The 18,867-nt window shown below is 35.2% G+C and overlaps 2 protein-coding genes and 1 long non-coding RNA gene across 7 annotated transcripts in view; 2 read left to right on the forward strand and 1 right to left on the reverse strand.

The window, feature by feature from the left end:
- LOC132406068 (small glutamine-rich tetratricopeptide repeat-containing protein alpha-like) overlaps positions 1-18,867 on the forward strand; it is a 56,711-nt gene that overhangs the window by 35,904 nt on the left and 1,940 nt on the right. For 4 of the 5 annotated variants that reach the window (XM_059991265.1, XM_059991263.1, XM_059991262.1 and 1 more), the window contains 5 exons: positions 12,044-12,182; positions 15,086-15,148; positions 15,574-15,611; positions 15,698-15,793; positions 17,187-17,309. In XM_059991265.1, coding sequence (XP_059847248.1) covers positions 12,044-12,182; positions 15,086-15,148; positions 15,574-15,611; positions 15,698-15,793; positions 17,187-17,298 — 448 coding nt within the window. In that variant the 3' untranslated portion in view covers positions 17,299-17,309. The remainder of the gene's footprint in view (positions 1-12,043; positions 12,183-15,085; positions 15,149-15,573; positions 15,612-15,697; positions 15,794-17,186; positions 17,310-18,867) is intronic. The other variant, XM_059991266.1, reaches the window with a different exon arrangement.
- The window catches only part of LOC132406069 (uncharacterized), a 46,476-nt gene that overhangs the window by 11,120 nt on the left and 16,489 nt on the right, over positions 1-18,867 (reverse strand). The gene's annotated exons all lie outside the window — the stretch shown is intronic.
- Positions 1,253-8,716, forward strand: LOC132406065 (uncharacterized). Its single transcript, XM_059991254.1, has 2 exons — positions 1,253-1,848; positions 3,250-8,716. Exon 2 carries the CDS (start codon positions 7,176-7,178, stop codon positions 8,094-8,096), a length of 921 nt encoding a protein of 306 aa, XP_059847237.1. The 5' UTR covers positions 1,253-1,848; positions 3,250-7,175; the 3' UTR covers positions 8,097-8,716.

Genomic DNA, 18,867 nt, shown 5'->3' on the forward strand with positions numbered 1-18,867 from the left:
CCTCGATTCTCTTTTCACTGAAGCATATTGTCGCAGGGTGCTAAAGTTACTAACATTCAGAGGCCTGGATCATTAATCCAGAGAGACGAGCTCAAAATCCTCCAGGGATTGGGTGATTTTTTAAAAAAAAAATTAATCTGGGATTAAAAAGCTAGTGTTGGTGATTTTACTGTATATAAAAGTACATCTGGTTCACAGCTGGAAATTTCAGCTTTTATTACCCTTTGATGACTATATATTGTGAATGAATAGAAATTTAAAGAACTGGTATCTAGTTGTGAATGCGCTAATAATTTCTTCCAGCTCATTCTAATGGGTTGAAGCAGGCTGTGCATATCTCCAGGTTTTTGACTGTTGTCATTTCTCAGGCAGCTGACTTTTACCACCATAAGTGTAGCCCCTTGACCTGTCCATAATGTAAATCATTTATGCTTTTGACAGCTGAAGACAAGGTTATTCTGATGAACCAAATGCTCAGATTTCTCTGCAGATCAGGCAACATTATCCAGGGAGACAGGGAATTAATGTTTCAGGTCAATGAACCAAAGTAAAAAACCAGTTATGATAAACTTATTTTTGATTTTGTTTTATCATAACCACTCCTAGCGTGCTATCTGAATTGGCCTGCTTCTTATCTTCCACCTATGCTACATGTCAATTCATCAAAAAGTCTTGCTCATCATTCCTCATATGTTCTAATTTGCTCCAGCATCTCAGTTTGAACATTTGTATTTGTTTAAATTACTCAGTGATCGTGCCTCCTATTTTTTTGAACTGGAATCTCCTCGAGTCATACATCCAAATATTCTTTGATCTCTTGATTCTGAACTAGTTTAATCAGTTTCCCTGTCATCACATCTATCTTTATTTACTTTGGTAGCCATGCTTTTAGCTGTCTGGACTCAGCATTATGGAATTAACATCCCATCCCAATTAATTATATTTGTAGTTCCAGCTATATCATCTTATTTGAAGATTTAAATTGATTGGGTTAATAAATATCAGGAAATGGTTTTATGTTTTTAAAAAAAACTCATCTACTTAAGAAAAACGTCAAATTGTGATTTCTCTTTCATACTGTAATGTTTCTCCCAGGCAGCTACAACAATATCAAAAACCTACATTTACATCATGTAGCTATTTAAAGATGAATTCTCAAGGTCAAGGAGGAAGTAACAATACAGGGGTTTTTAAGTACCTTTGCTATATGAGTCCTGTAGTCAAATAAACATGCAGATAGATATTTATAGGACAGCAAAATTCTAGTTTTAATCCCAATGACTGCTGGCATTTGCTTTCAGGCTTCCTGTAGAGGTGCCTATTCAGATAAAGATTCTGTTTGGGACAATGATGTTGCCAAGCTAGGAATATTTCTATTTGTCAGATTAAGCTGTAAATGCAGGAAATGCTCATCAGATCAAGTAACATAATTAGACTTTTCTTTATCCTTTTGCCAAGACTGAGGAACTGAAAAAGTAGTGTGTTTGAAGTTTCAGAGGACAAGGAGGATAGAGATTCCAATAGGGTGAATATTTAAGTTGTCGTGGAAATAGTTGCATGTGGAAATGAAAAGAAACTCAAAGGTACTATATGTGGAGAGGATGAACAAGATAATTTGAAATTCTTTAATTTGTTATTAATTACCATGGGCTATAACATACCCAAATGAAAGATGAGGTGTTTTTCTTTGCAGTTCTGTTGAGCATTAAAAGAGCAATGTAAGAGGCTGAAGAGTCAGAGAAGAGAATGGAAATGCAATGGTGTTCAAATGACAAGAGGCTGGAAGGTTGCAGTCATCCTTGCAGAATGAGTAGCGATGTTTCAGGAATTTGCATTTTATTTCTTCAGGTAGAGAAGACCTCATTATATTCACTGAATGCAATACTTCAATAAACTACAAAATGTATTCCCTAAACTAGAAAATGTTTTAATTTAGAATATTTCTACTTCAGTGCTCGTTCTAACCAAAGCTGCAGTAATCAACATTGTTCTCAGTTGAGAGCTTGTGAAGGTTGGAGATCTTGTGTAAAAGACAAAAAATTGTATAAATACAAAAAGAAAAGCAAACTAATAGACAAATAGGTAATAATATCGAGAACAGGACTTGAAGATTCTGTAGATCATAGGTGTCAAACTCAAGGCCCGCGGGCCATATCCGGCCCGGCGTACAATTATATCCGGCCCGCAAGATCATTTTAGATAGATCTATTATTTTAATTATTAATGGCCCGGCGATATGAAGCCTATGATTGTAAGTTAATACCAATCATAAAAATAATGCTTGCTCAGCAGTCTTCTTCATAAGAAACGGAATTTGTGAAGTGAAACACTTTGTAGTTATAGCAGAGACTGAGACACGAGAACAGGCTGAAAAAAACGGAGGCAATGAAAGCTGCGTTCGCATGCGTCCGACTGATCTGGCCTGCATGAAGCTGCATTTTGCCCAATCCGGCCCGTGACCTAAAATGAGTTTAACACCCTTGCTGTAGATTGTGGAATCAGTTTGGATCTCAGTGTTGGGGTGAGTGAAGTTATCCACTCTGGTACAGGAGCCTGATGGTTGAGGGGTAATAACTGTTCCTGAACCTGGTTGTATGGGACATAAGACTCCTGTACATCCTTCCTGATGGCAGCAATGAAAAGAGAATGGCCTGGACGATGGGCAGAGGGGTGGTGGTTGATGTTGATTGCTGCTTTCCTGTGACGGTGATCTTTATAGATTTGCTCAGTGGTGGGGAGGGCTTTACCTGTGATGTACTGTCCTATGTCCAGTATCTTTTTGGGGCTTTTCCTTTTTTTTTTGTAACTTATTTTTTTATTGAAGTTCATCATCAAACAAACATTTCCATAAGATGTATTTCAGACATTGTACATATATATCATATAATCATATATATCACAAATCTCCACAAAGTATTTATCTGAGGTATACACTCATAGAAAAGAGTGGAAAGAAAAAAACAAGCAAAAGGAAAGAACTATGTACAAGTAGGGAGTGATCTCTTTTTTTACAACAGATCCATTGATTTGTGAGAATAAAATCAGGCCTATGAGGCATTATGTAGTTAAACCATTTTTCCCAGTATGAATCAAATTGTTCCAAATTGGGGGGACGTCACATGATGACGTAGGATCGAGACGCTGGAACTCAGCTCTCCCGTAAAAAATCAATAAATTAATGTTTAAATGAAGAAAAGTTAGTCAATACTTTCTAAAAGTTACTTATAAACTACTCCGGATTGTTTCAAGCTATGCCTCAAAAACAGAAGATGAAGAAAACCACTACCGAGAAGACAAGGCAACTTGGAGCAGAACCAAGGCCCACTTCACAAAGAACCGCAGACTCAGGTACATTATACCACCGGCGATAAGGAACAGGAAACTGCAGCAACATCGGACATTCCTGAAGGAAAAGACCATCGAGAACTACACAAGCGCAAAGGAAGGAGCATGTGCAAACGGGAGCAACCAGAACTACAAAGCCCAGATACGACTGCAACTGAAAGTGATAGTGAATCTGAGGGAGAGTCAGATTCTCTGGAAAGATCAGACGGAGATGGAGATAAAAGTTCTTCTGGAAATATAGAAAAGACTTTGAGGCAAATAATGCGTAAATTAGGCACATTAAAAGTAATCAAAAAGAAATTAAAAGTAATCAAAAAGAAATCAAAGAAAAAATGATAAATATGGAAATTATGTTTGATAAAATGACAAAGAGACAGGAAAAAATGGAAAAGAGAATTATAGACTTGGAAACTACAACGGAAGACATGGTTGAAAGAATGAACAAAATGGAAGATGAGAATACTGCTTGGACATCAGAAAGGAAACAATTTATGGAAAAAATTGATAGGCTTGGAAATTTTAGTAGACGAAACAATATTAAAATTGTTGGACTTAAAGAATTTGAAGTACGTGATGATCCAATAAGTTTTTTTTCAAAAATGGATCCCTGAAAAATTGGAAATGGAAGGACAAACTCCAATTGAGATAGAAAGGGCTCACAGAACCTTAAGGTCAAGACCTCAACCTGGTCGAAATCCACGATCAATTTTGATAAAATGCTTAAGATACCAAGATAAAGAAAAGATCCTGAAGGCGGCTGCCCAAAGAGCCAAAAATAGAAACGGGCCATTGATGATAGCAGGGAAACCAGTTCTTTTTTATCCTGATATAAGTTATAACCTTTTGAAGAGAAAGAAGGAACTTAACCCAGCGAAAAAAGCCTTATGGGAAAAAGGTTATAAATTTATGATGCGTCACCTAGCAACATTGATAATTTTTTTGAAGGAGGGAAAAAGAAGATTTTTTTCCGATTGTCGAGAAGCGGAGGTGTTCGAACAAGAACTTCCATCTAGTGGCTAATTATACATAGAGACTTCCAAACGTAATGGATTAAAGATGAAGATAGAGACAGTGAACAGAAGTGATGGACATTTAAGGATAATATAGAGGAGAAAAGCAAAATTTTAGAAACACTAATTGAGAATAGTATTTTTTTTTCTTCTTAAGTATATACTTTTTTATGTTGCGGGGGGGAGCTGGGGAGCTTTGGACCGGTTTCTGCGGGATTCACGTGTGTAATCATAGCGATTGCCATGACCCGTACAACAGAGGGGGGTAATGTTGTGTTTTTTTTTCACAACATTAGTAGGGGGGTATTTTGTTTTTTTCTTTATATTCTATTTTTCTTCTATCTTTTTGCCTGGATGATTGGTGGGGACACACATAGCAAGGAGAATTTTAAAAAGATTTCCCAAGTTACCACAAAAGTTGAAAGATTAGGTATTATTATAGCTTGGAGTAACATAATTAAAAATAATGACTAATTTATTGAATTTTTTAATTTTTAATGTTAATGGGCTTAATGGACCGGTAAAAAGAAAAAGAATTCTAACATACATTAAAAAAATGAAAACAGATATAGCATTTTTACAAGAAACACACTTAACAGATAAAGAACATCAGAAATTAAAAAGAGACTGGGTTGGAAATGTTATTGCAGCTTCATTTAATTCAAAGGCGAGAGGAGTTGCAATTTTGGTTAATAAAAATTTACCAATTAAAATACAAAACGTATTAATTGATTCGGCGGGGAGATACGTAATTATACATTGTCAAATTTTTTCGGAACTATGGACTCTTATGAATATTTATGCACCAAATGAAAATGATGTAAAATTTATGCAGGAGGTCTTTTTGAATTTGGCTAACGCACATGACAAAATATTAATAGGTGGAGATTTTAACTTTTGTCTAGATCCAGTTTTAGATAGATCAACAAAGGTGGTCACAAAATCAAAAGTAGTAAAATTAACTCTATCATTGATGAAAGATTTAAACTTGATATATGGAGAAGAACAAAAGAAAGAGATTACTCATTTTATTCAAATAGACATAAAACATATTCAAGGATAGATTTTTTCCTATTATCAAAATATTCAAGATAGAGTGAAAAATGTGGAATATAAAGCGAGAATATTGTCAGATCATTCGCCTTTGATAATGACAATGATAATGACAGATAAAGAAGAATCAATTTATAGATGGAGATTTAATTCAATGTTACTAAAACGTCAAGATTTTTGTGATTTTATGAAAAAGCAGATTCTGTTCTTTTTAGATACAAATTCACATTCAGTTGATGATAAATTCATATTGTGGGAAGCAATGAAGGCATACTTAGGTAAGATAATAAGTTATACTTCTAAAATTAAGAAGGAATATATGATAGAAATAGATCAATTGGAAAAAGAGATTACAAAATTAGAAAAAGAATCTCAAAGAAATATGACAGAATAAAAACAAAGACAACTTATTAATAAGAAGTTACAATATAATACACTCCAGACATATCGAACAGAAAAAGCAATTATGAGAACTAAACAGAGATATTATGAACTAGGTGAAAGATCACATAAGGTCCATGCATGGCAGTTAAAAGCAGACCAGACTTCTAAAACAATAAATGCAATTCGAACAAGAGTAAATAAAATTACTTATAAACCTTTAGAAATTAATGAAACTTTTAAGAATTTTTATTCTGAGTTGTATAAATCAGAATCACAAAATGACAATGTCAAGATAGAAAGATTTTTATCACAAATAACTCTTCCAAAATTAAATACGGAAGAAAAGAAGGAATTAGATATGCCTTTTACATTGAAAAAGGTCGAAGAAGCCCTAGGATCACTTCAAAGTAATAAATCTCCAGGAGAAGATGATTTTCCGCCTGAATTTTATGAAAAGTTTAAAGATTTATTAGTTCCTCCTTTTATGGAGTTAATACGTCAAGCGGAAAGAACACATAAACTTCCAGAATCTTTCTCGACAGCTATTCTAATAGTATTGCCAAAAAAAGGTAGAGATCTTTTAAAGCCAGCATCATATAGACCTATTTCTTTATTAAACACTGATTATAAAAATAATAGCAAAAATCTTATCTAACAGATTATCTAAATACTTACCAAAATTAGTACATATGGATCAAACAGGATTTATTAAAAACAATCAGCAGATAATGTAACTCGGTTATTTAGTATAATTCATTTAGCGCAAAAGAGGGAAGAAATGAGCGTGACAGTTGCTTTAGATGCAGAAAAAGCATTTGATAGATTGGAATGGGATTTTTTATTTAAGGTATTGGAAAAATATGGATTATCTTTTATAAAATGGATTAAAACCTTAAATACTAATCCCAAAGCTAAAGTAGTGACAAATGGTCAAATTTCAACACCATTTCAGTTAACAAGGTCAACTAGGCAAGGTTGTCCATTATCACCCGCTTTATTTGTGTTGGCGATAGAGCCATTAGCTGTTAATTAGAGTGGACCCAGATATTAAGGGTTTTAGAGTTAATCAGGAAGAATACAAGATTAACTTATTTGCTGATGATGTTCTGCTTTATCTAACAAACCCATTACATTTGTTGCGTAAATTATCCTATAAATTAGAATATGGGAGAATATCAGGTTATAAAATAAATTGGGATATAAGTGAAATTTTACCTCTTACTGAAGGAGATTATAGTCAATGTCGATTAATAACCCAATTTAGATGGCTGGCAAATGGTATAAAATATTTAGGTATAAGAGTTGATAATGATATAAAGAATTTATATAAATTAAATTACTTACCACTATTGAAAAAAAATTCAAGAAGATCTTGATAAATGGATGGTATTACCAATAACTTTAGTAGGCAGAGTAAATACCATAAAAATGAATATATTTCCTAGATTACAATACTTATTTCAATCACTACCAATACAAATACCCCAGAAGTTTTTTCAAGAGTTAAATAAATATGTGAGCAAGTTTCTTTGGAAAGGTAAGATGTCAAGAATATCGTTGGAAAAATTGACATGGAAATTTGATCTAGGAGGGTTACAACTTCCAAATTTTAAGAATTATTATAAAGCAAATCAACTTAGATTTATTGCATCCCTTTTTGAGAAAGATAAACCAGCATGGATTAGAATAGAACTAGATAAAATAGGAGAAAATATACCAGAAGATTTTATATATAAATGGGAATCTAAATGGATACAGGAAAAGAAAGAATCTCCTATATTAAAACATTTGATTGACTTATGGAATAAGATAAATGTTGACGATGAGATAAAGAAATCCTTATTAGCAAGGAGATCTTTAATTCAAAATAGACTTATTCCTTTTACAATGGATAATCAACTTTTATATAATTGGTTTCAAAAAGGGATTAGATATATAGGTGATTGTTTTGAAGGAGGTATATTAATGTCATTAGATCAATTAAAGAATAAATATAAAGTATCAAACAACACTCTTTTTTGTTACTTTCAACTAAGGGCTTATTTAAGAGAAAAATTAGGTCAAACAATGTTATTGCCGAAATCTCATGAAATAGAAACTTTAATTCAAAAAGGAAAGATTAAAAAATTCATTTCTTGTATGTATAATTTGATTCAAAAACAGGCAATTAAACAAGGAGTCCATAAATCAAGACAAAAATGGGAAAGTGACTTGAATATTAAAATTGAAGAAAAAAATTGGTCAAGACTATGTCTTGAGTATGACAAATACAATAAATGTCCGGTTAAGATTAGTGCAATATAACTTTTTACATCAATTATATATTACACCACAAAAAATAAATAAATTAAACCCAAATTTATCTGAGCAATGTTTCCGATGTAACCAAGAAATTGATACTTTTTTACATTCTACTTGGTCTTGTTCTAAAATTCAACCTTTTTGGACAAATTTAGGAGTTTTATTGGAACAAATTATTGGAATACAACTTCCACATAATCCAATATTATTTTTATTAGGTGATATTGAAGGGATAAAACCGATACCCAAATTGAATAAATATCAGAAAGAATTTATAAAAATTGTATTGGCAGTAGCCAAAAAGGCTATTGCAGTTACTTGGAAATCGGATACATATTTAAGTATAGATCGTTGGAAGAAAGAAATTTATAGCTGTATTCCACTTGAAAAAATTACTTATAATTTAAGAGATAAATATGAAACATTTTTGAAAATTTGGCGCCCTTATTTACAAAAGACAGGATTAAATATATAGATGCTCCAAAGATGAAATAATTGGTTATTTGGGGAAAGAAATAAATATATATACTAAAGTTATTACGAACTCCATGGAGCATGTGGGGATCTTCCAATATCCAGGCACTCTTTCTTTTTTTTCTTTCTTTCTTTCTCTTTTTTTTCTATAGGGATGCTAGGGGGGAGGGGTTAAGGGGAGGGGGGAGGGGTAATATATTATATATATAATTATATAATGTATTATTATATATATGTATATTATAATATATATGGTAAATATTTTTTTCTCTACTTTTATTTTGTAACTACTTGAAATACAATAAAAAAAGTTTTAAAAAAATAATTGTTCCAAATTGGATAAAATTCTCTTACATTTGATTGGATTTAGTAGCCCATTGACATTAAGAGAAATGAATTTTACCTTGTCCTTAGCCATCTGTATTTATCTGTCAATGTACCATTGAAATTAGAATAAAACTTAATTGATCTACTCCCTGAGCAAATAAGAACCAAGAAACGCAAATAACAACAAAAATGGCAACGAACATGTGATTCCAAGGCTGAGGTCTCTAGTAGATGACCCTGCGTTGAGCTAGAGGAAATGTCTAGCTGTGGGGGATAACCCCTCCCACTTGTGAGTTGAGGGCCCCCAATGCAGTATTCATAAAAGATTTCCCTATACATACACATATATATATTCTCATTTTGGTGAGGAAAAAGGAGTAAGTGAGAGAATAAAGAATAACAACTAAGTAATATAAAATTCACATTATAATAAGTATTTCTCAAGATAGGTATATCACTGTGTACTTTTGCTTCTGTTTAGCTTCTCAACATTTTTAAAGTTAGCCAAACCTTATGGGTCTTCTGAAGGGGGTGAGGACTGTCTTTGGGGAAACTCTCGGTCTCTTCCTGATATATTTCTCTCGGCCTCCTCCCATCTCCTGCCTTCTTGATTCTCGCACTATTTCCCAAGTGGAGTGGGATAATTCCTCAGTCAGGCTTTTCCTCGTTTTGGTGACGCTAACGGGCAACCCTCTGGCCTTCATGTCTGTAGTCGCCTCTTCCACTGTCTGGTACAACCGCATCCTGTTGTCATAAAACACTCAAAGTTTAGCAGGGTGCGGAGTTTGAAATCTAATCTTGTTTTGCTTTAGTACTCACTTTACTTCAGAGTATTCTTTGGATTTCTGCAGGACCGCGGTGGGGGGGGGGTAATCTTGGTCGAAATATATTAATTTATCGTTGTAAAACACTCTCTTCTTACCCCAGGCCCTTTGTAGAATCTGCGCCTTGGTGCTGTACCGCAGGAATTTAATTATTATTGAGCGCGGCTTTCTATCCTGGGTAGATCTCAGAATGAACGTACGGTGGGCTCTCTCGACTTCCAGCTCCATAACCGAGGGAAGATCCAGCGCATCCCGCAGTAACTTTTCGACAAACTCCATCATAGACGAGCCCTCCGCTCCTTCGGGAATGTTGTAGATTCTGATATTTTTCTGCTGTGATCTTCCCTCCAGGTCAAGTAGTTTACCTTCTTGGTGATGTATTATTTTTATTGTCTTGCTCAGTATCCGTTCCACATTTTGAATGCGAACTTCCACCTTCTCAATTCAAGTCTCTGCCACTGCTATTTTTTGATTAACACTGGCGGGCTCTGCCTTAATATCACGGATCTGCTGCTTTGTATCTTTCTGGACCTCCATTATTTCTTTCAGGATTTCGAAGATATTCGCCACTTCGCCTGAATGAGGCCCAGCAGCCGCCTCGCTCGCATCCTGTCGGGTCGGAGAGCTGCTGGCTTCACTCCTCTCGGACCCAGGCTCCGCAGTGTCGCTTTTTTTATTTCCATTTCTTCTCCCCATTCTTGCCCCTTTTCAGTTCAAATATTTTTCAAAAAATATTATATTTGATGGGATAACGGGGCTTAATACGCGTTTTCCCGGAGGAGCTTGTGACTTAAGCTGCCATTCTTGACGATGACGTCACCAGAACCGTCTTTTTTGGGCTTTTTCATTCAAGGGCATTGGTGTTTCCATACCAGACCATGATGCAACCAGTCAGTGTACTCTCCACTGTGGTTTGTCGGAATTTTAGATGACTTGTCAAATCTTTGCAAACTTCTAAGAATGTAGAGGTGCTGTCCGTGCATTCTTTAAAATGGCACATATGTGCTGAACCCAGAACAGTTCCCTTTGAAATAATGTACAGGAATTTAAAGTTACTGACCCTCTCCACCTCTGCTCTCCAGATGAGATCTGACTCATGGACCTCCAACTCCTTCCTCCTGTAGTCAAGTAGCTCTTTGGTTTTACTAATGTTGAATGAGAGGTGGTTGTTGTTGTACGATTCAGCCAGATTTTCAACGTTGTATGTTGCTTAATTGCCACCTTTGATTCAGCCAACAGTAGTGGTGTCATCATCAAACTTAAATATGGTATAGGAGCTGTACTTGGCCTCAGAGACATAACTATAAAGTGAGTGAGCAAGGGTCCTAGCACACAACCTTGTGGTGAACATATGCTGACTAATGGTAATTGTTGAGGAGATAGTGCCAATTTGAACTGACTGCTATCTGCAAATGAGGAGATTGAGGAGATGGTTGCACGAGGAGGTATTGAGGCCCATGTCTTGGAGCTCATTGATTAGTATTGAGGGGATGATGATGTTCAACTCACTAGCCACCTCATTGAAATGTCCCCAACCAAATAGACAGACTTTCAAGGACTCTTCATCTCATGTTATCAATATTTGTTGCTGATTTATTTATTTATTATTATTATTATTATTTCTTTATTTTTCTATTTGTACAGTCTGTTGTCTTTTGCACATTAGTTGGATGCCCAAGTTGGTGTGGTCTTTCATTGATTCTGTTATCGTTATTATTCTATAGATTTATAGACTAAGCTCGCAGGAAAATTAGTCTCAGGGTTGTAAATGGTGACAATTTACTTTGAATACAGAGCTGTAGTCGATAAAGAAAATCCTGATGTATATATTTTCACTGTCCAGATGTTCAAAGGCTTAAGGAAGAGTCAATGAAATGGATCTGCTGTTGACCTGTTGTGACAGTAGGGAAATCAGAGTGCATCCAAGTCGCTCCTCACGTAGGAGTTGGTATGTTATTTGTACCTTAAACCAAGACCTTTTGCTTCACCTATTTGATGAAGCAAATGATCTCATGGTACATCTTGAATATTAGACATTTCCGGAGTCCTGGCTAATGTTTTTCCTTTGAAAAAAATGTTAATTGGTTATTTTATCACAGTTAGACCTTGCACTGATGTACTCTGCAGTGAATTCTATAGTGTCTAAAGTGGTCAGGTTGACAAAGCACCATGCACACTCAAATGCTCTTTAACTCTGTGTAATGTCTTAGATACCTAAAATGTAATTAATAACATTTTACTTTTCTCTATTGTTCTTCAGAGGTTGCACCTTATTTAAAGGATGCTAGATGTGTTCCTAAGTAGAATTGATTTGATTCATTTCAGGTTGGCCCTGGCTAGTCTAAATAAATACAGTGAGGCAGTTAATTACTATAAAAAGGCTCTGGAGTTGGATCCTGACAATGAATCATACAAAGCAAACCTCAGTGTAGCAGAACAGAAGATTAAGGATGCACCAAGTCCAGTAAGTACTGAAATAAGTGTTTACATGTGTTACACGACTTTGTAAAGATTGCAATATTTTATCTGAATTTGAAAGGGTCTTTAGTTGTCTTAATGGTGTACAAAACTATATCCAGCAATTCTATAAAATGAGAGCATTTGACGAATGGGTTCAGGTGTAAAAAAAAGGACATTCCTCTTATCTATTTTTAAACTATTTCTATTTGAGAATATTCTGATTGAGAGGATTTTTTCTTCCTGAAAGGGTTCTCTTAGAATTTGCTAATCATTTTGCCATTATTGAGAAGTTGTCCCGAATGATTTGGTTAAAGTTATAATTACATTTTGGCCAGGTTTAGGGGAACTTTTCCACATGACAGGTTCCTTATGAAGATAGCATGGATATGTGTTGACCAATAGTAGCTTAAATAAGGATTTTAAGATAATTTTCTTTACAGAAAGAGAGCTTATTAGTCTTATTATCGTGAAGCTAATTATCCTGGAGTTGTTGAGGAAGATGGATTTGTGATTATAAAACTTGTTGGATACATGAAAAATGAATATGGGTAAAAAATAGAAAATATTGGAGGTGCCTAGCTGTTCAAGTAGCATCTGTGAACATTTAAGATTGAATGAATCTTTGCCTGAAATGTCATGATCATTAGCCCGTTTCCATCCACACCCCTTAACAAACATTGCCTAACCTGCTGAACCCAGTATTTACTGCTTTTAATTTCAGAATAACAGCTTTTACAGTTTATTTTGTTTCTAAATGCATAAAAAAACGAGAGCAGGAGATGGCCTCTTCTTTAAACATCAACTTGAATAATTTACTCTTTACTACCTACTGTATGTAATAATTTTCACTGTACATTAAAGGCTATAGCAGGGAAGAATTAACTAGCACAGTCTCTATATTTTCAAAATATTTAGAGTTTTTAGGGTTTTAATAGTGTTGATTATGGCATACCATTGGCAGAGCTTTTTAATCTCTGACCCTCAGGAATTTTCTTTTTAAATTATTTTATCTTTCCTCTACCTCAAAACCTATAAAATGTAAGTAGGTGTAGATGTAGTCAATGTGGTAAGTTTATGGTTGAGGTTTATACCGTTTCCACCCTTTCTCTAAATCCTTGCATTCCTTTAATGTCCAAAGTACTGTTTATTTCCAGTGTTGTATACATTTATGCAAGTATCCACAGTCCTGGAGTAGTGAATTCCAAGAAGGTTTAACTTTTGTAAGCGAAGAAATTTCTTCATGGCTTTGTCCTAGATGGGTCAAATCCTGACACCATGCCACCAGTCTAAGACAGTGGAGCCAAGGAAAACCGCTCACAGCATCTACCCTCTCAGTCGCCCTAAAATCTTAATGTGCTTCCCTATTTGTTTTCCATCTGCTATCAAACTTTTGGTTACTTTTTGTGATGTTTTACCCTACTGTGCTATTTTATTATCATTCGCCTTCACATCCAAATCCTAGAAATTCATTGTAGCATGTGTTTTTTCAGTTTTATGCAATATTCTAGCATTTAGATTATTTATTTATCACATGTACATCAAAGCATATAGTGAAATGTATCATATACGTTAAATCAGAACCTAAGGATGTATTGAGGACAGCCTGCAAGTATCGTCACACATTTTGACACCAACATAGCATGTCCTTAATGCTCAGCAGAACAACATGGAACACAAGGGTCAACAAACAGTAAAACAACATACATATATCCCGAGACCCACCAACCTGGCATCCACAGATGTCTTTTTTCCTATGTCTTTGTCGCTGGGCTTTGAGCACAGAGTGGAGGCCTAACTTTAACTTCTCCATATCCCTACTCCTAAACCGGCCTCTAACTCCCCCACATCATCCCCACATCCTTGTCCCTAAGCACCAAGCTGATCCCTAACTCCCTTTTCTGTCCCTAAAACACAAAAAATTACTAAATCTGAGGCACAACCTCAGTGGAGACCATCTTGACTGGAAAACCAGCATATTTTAGGACTTGCTGCTAAACACAAAATTAATTAAACAGGACTCTTATCAAATGAGTATTTCTTTTGCAGCCATAAGATTAAACCAGGTATATAATATATTACACCAATTGAGGCAACATCTTTATATACATTCCCAATTCTGTACATCAATCTGTACCTTTATTTGGCTGCAATATTCTAGTTCTAATCTTTTTTTTGGATACAGGGCAGAGTTTATAACAGTTGGTATCCTTGTGCTCTAGCTTTAGGTAAAATGGAAATGTTTAAGGGACTAGATGCCATTTAACTGTCTTGTAACTACGAGGGGTGATTAATAAGTTTATGGCCAACCTAGCACATTTACTTTTCAACATAGTCCCCTCCTGCATTTACACACTTAGTGATTGATAAGCTTGTGGCCTAAGGTGGAAGGTGATGAGTTATTAACTTCAAACTTTCTGCATAATCACTCAAAGAGTTAAACTGCACGTGCATGTAATGAGAGCTGTATAACTCATCTCCTTCTACCTTAGGTCACGAACTTATCAATCACCCATCTGTGGACACTTTCTGGAGGTCCAAGATCTATATGTTCCACGACTGCTGGGCTAAGTGTGTAAGTGTAGGAGGGGACTATGATGAAAAATAAATGTGCTAGGTTTTCTAAAATTGACTCCTCCTACCATAGGCCACAAACTTATCAATCAGCCCTTGTACTTGAATGTGAGTCTGCAGTTCTTTCTATCCAAGATGGGATAGTAGTAATTATAAGCAGAAAATAAATTAATCTTCTAATCTAGTTTGGTGAACGATTACTGAAACAGGAGTCTTTTGCCTTGCAGTTACATGTAAATGAAGTTCCTTAGGGTATACATGCTTTCTTAGTGATGACCCATCCTGACAAAAAGAAGACGTTACCTATAGCTCAGAGAATTTGTTCTTTCTCCCCAGACAGGCGGCAGCGGTGGATTTGATCTGGCAGGTTTACTGAATAATCCAGGCTTTATGAATATGGTAATATTGTATAGTCTCTTTCACTTGCTGCTTTTTTTTTATTTTGGCTTCATTTTTCTGCAATTTGTTCTACCTTAAGATGTAATTTAAGCTAATTTTAGCCTGACTCCTCCAGCTGTTCTGTGACAAGCACTTCATCTGTCTTCCATTTGGGTGAGATGGAGAATCTGTATGATTTCTTCTTCTGACAGTTGAACCACTAAAGTATTCTCTCCAATGGCTATTTGGAAAGCTATTCCATATTTATGAGAATGTGGCGTTTCACGTTGAATTCTTTATTTTTGCATGTGATTTGCATCTTGCAATAAACAATAATTAGCAATTTAACATGTTTTTTTTAAATTCTAGAAATGTAAAAGGAGCTAATTGTGTACAAACAAAAAACACTTTAACAAACAGCTTTTCTTGCTGATTTTCTATTTTAGGCATCTAATTTAATGCAGAATTCACAAGTACAGCAATTGTAAGTACCAGTATTTCAATTATTTGTTTCTTTGTTTGAATTTCAGGGTTTCTTTACTGAGCTTTGTTTCTTTTTCTGTTGGATAGAGTTTCTGGAATGATGTCTGGATCTTACGGTCCAGTAGGAGGAAGTGCAGGAGGGCCTGGAACAGGAGCCAATGACATTGCAGGCCTCATCCAAGCGTGAGTGTTCTCTCTACATAGTGACCCTCTTCTCTGCACCCTAGTCAATATTTTGAAACCTCTCCTCTATGTACTCTGATACATTGTGAGGCTTAAAGCAAATAAAGTAAATTCTGTGGCGCTTGAGTCATTGATCTCCAATACCAATGGATGTGAATCTGCTCAGACACTTCAATGATAAACTACACAATTACTGGGCCAAAGTACAATCTGCCCTTCTCCATGCCACCTCAGCTGGGCATGATGTTTATTTGAAAATGATTTGGTAGGTCTCCTGGTGAACACATTGCATAAAACCAGTGACAATAAAATTTTATTTATCTCTTTTTAGGAAAATTGCTTTACAAACATTGGCAACATTATTCTCTTATTTTTAACATCGTCACTGTTTAATTAAATATTAAGTGATTTGGACTGATCCAAAGATTTGAAGGATTCATTATAAGTATAAGGGTTTTTTAAACCTGTAAGATTTTGTGGTGGTGTAACTAGCAAAATGCTAATTGTAGAATAAATTTCATATGGATGTAGATTTAAGAATAGGAATAGATGCATTAACCTCACACACCCACTGCACCATTTAGTAAGATCATGGCTGATGTAACCATGACAGTACCGCAGCATAAAAGCCAGGACCAACAGAACAGGCTCCGGGACAGCTTCTTCCACCAGGCCATCAGACTGCTGATGCTATTGTATATTTATGTAATAGTGGCTGTCCTGTTGTACATAATATTTGTTATAAATTACTATAATTGTACATTGCACATTTGAACAGAGACATAACGTAAGTATTTTTACTCATGTATTTGAAGGATGTAAGTAATAAGGACAACTCATTTCAATTCATCAGGGAGTTGACTTTTTTTTTCTGTTGACGTGTGATAATTTTTCAACACCCTCCCTAACCAACTTTCTTTCTACCTCTCCCTTAAAACTTTCATTCCACCTCCAACTTTCAAGAGAGTCCTAAAGATGAGCACGGTTCACCTCAATCCTTTCTTAGGTTGATGACTTTTTAACAGTGACCCTTAGTTCGAGATTTTCCACGGGGAGGAAACATTTCCACATCCACCATGTCAGGATCATTCAGAATCCTATATGTTTTCCATGAAGTCCCCTTTTAGTTACTGAGATTTCCTTTGGCTTTTTGGGTAATTACCATGTTCAGGTACTATTATGCTCCATTACAGTCTTGAGTAATTTATGTTAAACAGTGTAATCAGCTTTGCTGATTTTACTGTTTGTGAGATATTCATGCAAAATTGCAGTACTGTATGAGCAGAAAATTGGGGATACTACCCCTACTGCCAGTTTTCTTAATGGCAAGTGCTTGATTGCAGGAGAATGCCTCAATTCTGTTATGACTAGTTTTATTTCTGTTTGAACACAGAGGGCAGCAGTTTGCACAGCAGATGCAACAGCAAAACCCAGAGCTAATTGAACAGTTGCGGAGCCAAATCAGGAGCCGAACCCCCAGTGCCAGCAATGAAGAACAGTCCTAACAGCAGACAAGGTGAGTGATGTTTTGACAGCTAATCAGAAATGCGCACACATGTGGTAAGATAACATTTTTGTTCAGGGGGCCTGGTAGTGTTTGTAGAAATACATATTGTTTAATTTTTTTTAATGTGAATGTAGAGCAAGTTGCAACTACTTCATATTCACTAGGACAGAAAATATACAGTGGATTCAGGTTAATTTGAACAACTGTTAAAGAACAAAACAAATCAGAAAATAGCCGGGATCCCCTTCATTTATTTAGGGTATTATGATACTTAGTTGGGGCAGATGACTGTTAACGAATGTTTTCTAACATGCTTCAGTCACATGCACATTATGTGTCCATTGGACACAACACTATAATTTGAGCGAACTATTTTAAGTAGCGTCGCTTGTGTTTGTGTTCAAAATGCAATGATTTTTGTTACTGATAGTTGGCGAGAAATAAGCAGTAGAACTATTTAGGTTTTAAGCATGGAGGCTTGGAGATGCCCAAAAATGGCTGGGAGTGAAAATGAAACTATTTCACAACTTCAACAAATCAGGAGCTACGAAGAATTTGAAGGTATCGACAATCATCTTGAATGTCACAATTAAAATTAAAATTTGGAGGATGTGATTGTTAAAAGTACTGACTGAAAGCAGTCTATGCTAGGTGTTTGCGCTGATCTTGTTCATTTACAAAAGGAACACTGAATACACTGAATCAGCATACACTGAATCATTTCCTCCGTTGATAACTATTAGGAACTAATGCACAATTTCATAGTACTGTAATAGCACTGGTGGTGTTCTAATTTTTTCTGTATTTCATTTAAATACACAGTTTGTTACTCCATTAAATGGTAGTTTGTCTTTTTTATATCTTTTTAATAACTTTCATGAAACTTCAGCTAATTGGAACAGCTGCCAAAATGTACTGGTCCCAAAATGTCCTAATTAACCATAATCCACTGTATTTAAAGATTGGAGGTGTGGTGGCATTCTAGAAGAGACTTTTTAAAATGAGACAAAATGAAGACATCAATGATTCTTAATCCCACTATGAAATTCTCTAGATTTTTGTTTCCTTCCTTTTCCCCTGGCGGAACTATAATTTACGATTGATTAAGTGCTCTAAAAATCCATCAGGAGTTAGGAGTCTGCAAATTCAGAATTTTGAGGCTCTCTGATACCAGCTTGCCTGTGCATTCCTAGTACTGTTATTGCTAACTTGTTTCCAGTTTTGTTTCCCTCAGTCTGTTCTGATTTAGATGTTATTGATCAAGCTGGCAGAAAGAGTTTTGCACTGTTCATCTATCCTGACCCTGATTGCTGTCTAGTCTCTCACTCTAAACAGCATGCTATTCCATTCCTTCCCTTAACTAAACTGTACAGAAATGAGTAAATAGGGCATTGTTGTTATAACCATACAGATTCTAGTTTTGCACATGGACAGTTTTTATGCTTCATAGAAGAGGCTGACACTATTGAAAATACATTCAACTACATTGTTGTAATTTTAATGTTAAACCAAATATGTTTTGTTTAGATTTCTTATATTTTGTTTTTGGATGTTTTTAAATCTTGCA

Source organism: Hypanus sabinus, chromosome 16 (assembly GCF_030144855.1).
Source record: "Hypanus sabinus isolate sHypSab1 chromosome 16, sHypSab1.hap1, whole genome shotgun sequence".
NCBI lineage: Eukaryota > Metazoa > Chordata > Chondrichthyes > Myliobatiformes > Dasyatidae > Hypanus > Hypanus sabinus.

Bases quoted from the DNA above. Each gene is read 5' to 3' on its own strand.
- LOC132406065 (XM_059991254.1), top strand. From the start codon at position 7,176: ATGGTATTACCAATAACTTTAGTAGGCAGAGTAAATACCATAAAAATG.